The sequence below is a fragment of the Ipomoea nil genome, unplaced genomic scaffold, assembly GCF_001879475.1.
Source record: "Ipomoea nil cultivar Tokyo-kokei standard unplaced genomic scaffold, Asagao_1.1 scaffold3170, whole genome shotgun sequence".
Lineage (NCBI taxonomy): Eukaryota > Viridiplantae > Streptophyta > Magnoliopsida > Solanales > Convolvulaceae > Ipomoea > Ipomoea nil.
Genome location: NW_017619598.1, coordinates 665723 through 673387, shown reverse-complemented (window position 1 = coordinate 673387; position 7665 = coordinate 665723). Strand labels below are relative to the sequence as shown.

Below are 7665 nucleotides of genomic sequence, written 5' to 3'. Positions count from 1 at the left end.
AATATAGACACACGCTTCGCTGTTGTCTCCACCTCTCTCTCAGCATTTGCCAGCATTTTTCTCTCTCTCTATCTCTATAGGCTATTCATAGCAGGCAGGGCGGGGAGAGTTTGAGATTGATCGATATTCTTCGGTTTTTACCGTGATTGAATTGAATATGGATGTTCCAAGCCTGGTTGTGGTTCTCAAACGTGCTGCCAGTCACAATCCTGATGAAATCAAGGCTGCTGAGCATATTCTCAATCAGGTGGTTACTGAATTTATTGATGCTTAGCTTTATCCGTTTGTTTTTGTTGGGTTTGCGTGTGAATCATGGTAATTTGATGGAATTGGGTTTGCCTGGCATGCTGATTTCCTGCTACGCGTGTGGAAATTTAATTCATCCGTCTTGTTCCCGGGGCAATTCAAAAAAGAAGTTGTGATTTTAGTTGGAAATCTGTTTCCAGATTATATATTCCGTTGTCTGGAATGCTGGACGGTTATCGGGATTATTGTAATTCTAAAGATCAAAATTTTTGACTTTGAATTTTTAAGTTTTGGTTTGTTTTGTTTGAATTAATCTTTGGAACTTAAGCCCATTGAATTGGATTAGATAGTGTGTCTACAATTCAGATTCTTATGTTTAAAGCTTTAATTGGCTTAACATCACATTAAGCATTTTGGTATTTTCTAATATCAGATTATTTGTTTAATTGTTTTGTAATTTTTCTTCCTAATCTTAAAACATGTGTTTGCTCTATTAAACTGTTGTTGTATGTCCTTGTGGATTATATGTTTAGTTCCATTCTTAGCTAATACTTACTATTGTGCTTATTCTACATTGTAGTGGGAAATGGGAATTCACTTATTGCGCATATTTACTACATTGGTAGTTCAGATATGGCTGTTCTAGTTTATTTATTTATTTTTAATATCAAACATAAGTGGAAAGTATGCATTTAGTTGTTAAAGAATTATTGATTGGACTTTAGTTAATTTTTTTTTTTCTTGTTTCAGGTCCAGTACACACAACAGCATATTGTGAGGTTGCTGCATATAATATTGGATGGGTCCTCTGATAACGAAGTCCGGCATTCAGCAAGTATTAATTTTAAGAACTTCACTACCAAGAATTGGTCTCCTCACAATCCAGGTAGTACTTTCATTGCTTACTAATTTTTTTTTGTGAATTTATAGGCATATATCTATAACTATACACTGTGAATGTAGGGGAGCAATCAAAAATTCTGCCTGGTGACAAGGAATTGGTTAGGCAAAATATCCTTAATTGTGTTGCTCAGGTGCCTCCACTGTTGAGGTATGTGTTTATAACTTTATTATTATTAGTAATAATAATATTATTATTATCTCTACCAAAAAAAATATTATTATTATTATTATTATCATTTACATTTTATTTGAACTGATTTGTGGATCTCACTCTTACTGTTTCATAGTCTAGCTTCCTGATAATTTAACCATGTGGTCTTATTATACATTCATCATGTGTGAGGGTAAAACATTAGTCTGTGTGTGTTTTAGGGGTTAACTGTGTATGCTAGGTGCCGAGTCTCCACAGACAACTTAGGAGTTAGGACATCTGATGAACATTTATTTCTGTACAAGAGCATGAGTACTTATATTTCAATTCTCGACTCAGCTGTAAAAATGTTGACACTGCTGTCTTTCTCTTGAACTTGTTTGTGCTGTAACCAGAGTGCAGCTGGGGGTAAGCCTGAAGACTATCATTGATGCAGACTACCCTGAGCAGTGGCCAAGCCTTTTACCCTGGGTAAAGGAAAATTTGCAGGCAATGCAGGAACAAAAAGCTTATGGAGCTTTGTTTGTTCTTCGGATTCTCTCAAGAAAATATGAGTGAGTTTGTGATTCTAAAGAGCGCCATATTTATAAATTTTATTGTCTTTTTATTTGCGAGTGATGATTTGTGTTATTAGTGTAAATATATTAGTGTAAATATATTTGAGGTTCTCTACTCCAATTCCAGGTTCAAATCAGATGAAGAAAGAGCTCCTGTGCACCACATTGTTGAGGAAACTTTCCCATATCTCCTGAACATATTCAGGGGGCTTGTTCAAATTGAGAATCCTAAAGTTGAAGTGGCAGAGCTGATCAGGCTTATCTGCAAAATATTCTGGTCATCTATATATGTATGTTCTTGTTCTGAAAATGCTCTTCTATAAATGTTTGCCATATTCTCCTACTATGAATGATGACCTTTCTTGACATGCATGTGAATGGAAGATGAAGTGATTATCTTTTAGCCAGGCAATAACTTCAGGCTCAAAATTTTCTCTGTATCAGACTTTTAAAAGGGAAACTGTTCCTTTTGGGTTCGGTTTTTTTGGGGGGGTAGTAGCTACACCATAGGTGGTTAAACTTTGATTGTGTTTTGCTTTTTCTTGGTTGTTGCCACAATGAAATACATGTTCTGTACTTTTTTCACAACAAGTAATATTGGATTTTGCCTTTGATTATTTTCCAGTTGGAGATTCCAAGGCAGTTGTTTGATCCAAATACTTTTAATTCATGGATGGTTCTTTTCTTGAGTATGCTGGAGAGGCCTGTTCCCTTGGAAGGCCAGCCAGCTGATCCTGAGCTAAGAAAATCATGGGGATGGTGGAAGGTGAAAAAGTGGACGGTGCACATTTTATACCGTCTATACACCAGGTAGTTTCATGGTGATTATAACTGTGCTAATGACTTTTTTGGCCTATACAAACTGGTTTTCATCCTTAGTTCCTTACATTTTCTATCTTCCACAGGTTTGGAGATCTGAAACTTAAAAATCCGGAAAATAAAGCTTTCGCCCAGATGTTTCAGAACTATGCTGGAAAAGTTCTCGAGTGCCATCTTAATCTTTTGAATGTTATCCGCACCGGTGGATATTTACCTGATAGGGTGGCAAACCTTATCTTGCAATATTTATCTAACAGGTTTGTTTAATTTAGTTTTCCCTTATTTGCAATCTGGATCTGTTATTTGATTTACTACAATTTATCGATAACTTCTTCCTGTTATCTTCATCAGCTCTCTTTGGGCATTGTCGTTGATTCTATTTCTGCCTTTTCTTTTTGTCTTAGCTGCCTCAACATTTTTTTTTCTGCACTCTATTACTAAATGCTTTTTATTGTTGATCATGCAGTATTTCAAAGAATAACATGTACAATCTGCTTCAGCCACAGCTCGATGTTCTTCTTTTTGAAATTGTGTTCCCTCTGATGTGCTTTAATGATAATGATCAAAATCTGTGGAATGAAGACCCTCATGAGTATGTCCGAAAAGGCTATGGTAAGTAAATAGAATCAGGTGCTTTAATGTTTGTTCCTAAATTGCATTTGTGTTGCTTGTTTGTTTTTGAACTTACTCTAAATACTTCACTTCAGATATAATTGAGGATCTATATAATCCTAAAACTGCTGCCATGGATTTTGTTAGCGAGTTGGTAAGAAAGCGTGGCAAAGACAACCTTCAAAAGTTTGTCTTCTTCATTGTTGACATCTTTAAGAGGTGTGTACTGGAGTACTAGTAATCCCACTGATACATACAAGTAATCATTTTTATGTTTAAATGTCAGCAAAAATTTAACGTTCTGTTTTTATATTAAATTTAGATATGATGCATCAGCACCAGAATACAAATCCTTCAGGCAAAAGGATGGTGCCCTCCTTGCAATTGGGATACTATGTGATAAACTGAAACAAACTGAGCCGTACAAGTCTGAGCTTGAGCGGATGCTTTTACAGCATGTATTTCCAGAATTTAGCAGTCCTGTTGGTCATCTTCGAGCCAAGGTGTGTGTTCTTAGGTGTCTATTGCTCTGCAATTTGGATCCTTGTCAATTGAACCTGTCCATAAATTTTTATTTGAATTCATTGAGGTTTTTATTGTGTTCTAGTTGGCAGGATATATGGGTGAATCCATAAAATGCAATTTGTTTCATTTGATTTGGCAAATGGCAAGAACTATTTAGTCTTTGTTTTCTTTGCCTTTTCCCTTCCCATACATGGTCCATTGTTAGTATAGTATTTGAACTCTTTTGGGGGTATCAGCACAAGAAAACCCAAAATAACTAAAAGGTCTTTCTCAGTTCCACACAAGCAGTTTTCTGTACGCGCGCACACACATACACACATGTATTTGGATTATTGGTGAAATTCTTTATATAGATGCTTATATGTATATGGTATGACATTTTCTGCTGGACTTCAGCTGTTGGACTAGATCCTTGCTGTATTGATTGTAAATGTTTCTAATTTTTTTCTTAAACCTGTTCTTTCTGTTTTTCTTCTTAATACTAGGCAGCGTGGGTTGCTGGGCAATATGCTCATATTGAATTCTCAGATGCTAGTAATTTTGTTAAAGCATTACATAGTGTTGTTGCTGGAATGCGTGATCCTGAACTTCCTGTACGGGTTGATTCTGTGTTTGCCTTGCGTTCCTTTATTGATGCATGTGAAGGTAAATTTTGTTGATATCTTTACTTTGCATCATAGAGTTTATACCATCAATTTCATACTGAGGTGTGTTTGTTTTAATGCAGATTTGGATGTAATCCGCCCTATACTTCCTCAGTTACTTGATGGTATGTCAGTGATGATCCCAATTCACCTGTTTTCTCTTGGCTAAAAATATTTGATTATCTCCCTCACTTTTACTCCAAATTTCTCCCCTTCCAGAGTTCTTCAAACTTATGAATGAAGTTGAGAATGAAGATCTTGTTTCGACCCTCGAGACGATTGTTGACAAGTTTGGCGAGGAGATGGCTCCTTATGCTCTTGGATTATGCCAGAATCTGGTGAGAGATAATTCATAGTGCAGTTTTATGCAATTCAGATCTGCCATTTGTACCCTAATATAGTTGCTGTTATAGGCTGCTGCATTTTGGAAATGTATAAACACCGCGGAAGCTGATGATGAAGCTGATGACCCTGGTGCCTTAGCTGCAGTTGGTTGTTTGCGTGCCATAAGCACAATCCTTGAGTCAGTGAGTCGGCTTCCACATCTTTTTGAACAGATTGAGCCAACACTTTTCCCTATCATGCGTAGGATGCTTACGTCTGACGGACAAGGTACAATTTGCTTCCTTGAGCATTTCCTCTCAAAATGTTTGAGCATTTCCTCCGTCTTTGATTTGAATTTGATTTGAATTAAAGTCAATCTATACTTCTGTAGATGTCTATGAAGAGGTTCTGGAGATTGTTTCTTATATGACATTTTACTCGCCAAAAATATCAATGAACATGTGGAGTCTCTGGCCATTAATGATGGAGGCCCTTGCAGACTGGGCTATTGATTATTTCCCAAGTAAGTTTGTTAAGAGCTATTGTATTTTTTCTCCTGTTTTTATTTTGATGGTTTGTGGTAACTTTACTAATATTGTCCCAGAGTACTTCACCTAAACACTTCATTTTATTTGCAGACATATTGGTTCCATTGGACAACTATATATCGAGGAGCACTGAACATTTCCTTACTTGCAAGGAACCAGACTACCAGCAAAGCCTTTGGAACATGATCTCAACTGTAAGCTAATGCCTCTATTAGAAATGTACCCTTTTCTTTAATCTGCTGCTGACGATTGGCAAGTGAAGTGTATTTCTAATATGGATTTATTTATTCTTTCTTTTCTTTGCAGATCATGGCTGACAAAGACTTAGAAGATAGTGACATTGAGTCTGCGCCTAAGCTCATTGAAGTTCTATTCCAGAACTGCAAAGGACAGGTCGATCACTGGGTTGAGCCATATCTCAGAATCTCAATAGAACGTCTGCATCGAAGTGAAACACCATACTTGAAGTGCCTCCTGATCCAAGTGGTAAGATACTTAAATATTTCTCTGTTTATACATATTCATTTGTTTCCCTTTCCCAGTCTATAAAACATGGTTTGTGGCCTTCTTTTCCTGTGAAATAACTTCTGAGTTTGTTTCTTATTGACAGATTGCTGATGCTCTTTACTATAACCCTTCATTTACGCTGAGCATACTGCAAAAGCTTGGTGTTGCTACAGAGATCTTCAATCTTTGGTTCCATATGCTACAACAAACTAAAAAAAGTGGAGCTCGGGCTAATTTTAAAAGGTAGCGATATGTTGGTCTTGTAGTTAGTTCTTGTGGAGAGATGTAAAAGGCATAAGAAAAACAACGTTAAGAAAATTGATGGGTTTCTAATTCTTGCCATGTTGGTATTGAAGGGAGCATGAGAAGAAGGTTTGCTGCTTGGGCTTGACATCATTGCTTAGTCTTCCTGCTGATCAAATGCCAGCAGCAGCCTTAGAGGGCATTTTTAAGGCTATTCTTGATCTCCTTGTTGCATACAAGGATCAACTTGCTGGTAAGTAACCATGTTTTTCCTATACTGGTTTTTCTATTTGTTTCATTTGTTAGATGGTATATTCTCTTAATGTTTGATATCATTTCTACCTTGTATATCTTCAGAAGCTGCAAAGGCAGATGAAGATGAAGATGAGATCGAAATAGATGGGTTTCAAAGTGACGATGACGAGTCTGATAGAGACATGGCGGATGAGGATGAGGATGGAGATGAAGCTGACAGCAAGCTCCAAAAGTTGGCAGCACAGGTAACAGAATTAAGAGACAAATTGTATCATACCCATCTAAGCATCTTGTTCCTGCTTGTTTTCTGTTCATTGCCTTTATGAAATCAACATCATCTCTACATGCTGAAACTTTGTGGTTTTCAGGCGAGTGCTTTCCGCGCCATTGATGACGAGGATGACTCGTCTGATGATGATTTCAGTGACGACGAAGAGCTGCAGTCACCCATTGATGAGGTGGACCCGTTTATTCTCTTCGTTGATTCCATCAAAGGTATGCCTATTTCCATCCTTTTGGGTTAATTAGTTTTTGCTATAGTGTGTGATCAAATGTGTTGACCTTGTCTTCCTAAATTCAATCCAGTTCTTCAAGCTTCTGATCCGGTGAGGTTCCAAACCGTCACCCAGGCTTTGGATTTTCGATATCAAGCCCTGGCAAATGGCATTGCTCAGCATGCTGAGCAGAGAAAAGTGGAGATAGAGAAAGAAAAACTGGAGAAGGCATTAGCTTGCTGAGCCAGAGAGAAGTTCAAAGGGTGCTTGTGGGATGCTGTGGCTGCTTCCCATATTTTTTTTTCAACATTGGAGGGAATAGGGTAGTCAAAGTGTGTTTGGGGGTGGGGATTGGGGGTGTGGAGCTCTTCTACATCAGAAGATGTCTCTTATACTTTTTGGATACACTCTTGTTTTATTTATTTATTTATACACATGAAAACAAGTCAGGGTTTTATAAGCACCCTTTATTATTTTTTTATTTTTCATTCTATTATTAGGGCAAATGATGTGGTCTAGTTTGTGGGATTTACCCTACAATTTTCAATCTTAGATTTATTGAATATGAGGTTGTATGATTTTGCTAATGGGAAATCCCCTACTCGCAATATATTTATTTGTTACTTCCATTTTATAAGTTCTGTTACTGCCTCTGCCCCTTCCATTTCATATGATTCACTTTTGCCTCTTATAAGTTTTGTTACTGCCTCTGCCCCTTCCATTTCATATTGAGATTGATTGAAATTATTTACCGTTTTAGTTTCTGTAATGTTTAATTTATTACTATTATTTAGTTACCTTCCAAAGTGTGAAAATATTTATTGTATTCACATTACT

At 36.9% G+C, this 7665-nt stretch overlaps 1 protein-coding gene across 1 annotated transcript; it reads left to right on the top strand.

Moving 5' to 3' along the window:
- The first annotated feature begins 18 nt into the window (after nucleotides 1-18).
- Nucleotides 19-7460, top strand: LOC109167951 (importin beta-like SAD2). The gene is made up of 22 exons (XM_019317034.1): nucleotides 19-247; nucleotides 997-1132; nucleotides 1210-1297; nucleotides 1696-1854; nucleotides 1985-2147; nucleotides 2483-2667; nucleotides 2763-2933; nucleotides 3143-3288; nucleotides 3384-3507; nucleotides 3611-3791; nucleotides 4299-4458; nucleotides 4541-4582; nucleotides 4677-4795; nucleotides 4871-5069; nucleotides 5173-5304; nucleotides 5420-5523; nucleotides 5636-5815; nucleotides 5940-6079; nucleotides 6193-6332; nucleotides 6437-6579; nucleotides 6703-6829; nucleotides 6920-7460. Exons 1-22 carry the CDS (start codon nucleotides 158-160, stop codon nucleotides 7069-7071), a joined length of 3081 nt encoding a protein of 1026 aa, XP_019172579.1. The 5' UTR covers nucleotides 19-157; the 3' UTR covers nucleotides 7072-7460.
- Nucleotides 7461-7665: the final 205 nt, after the last annotated feature.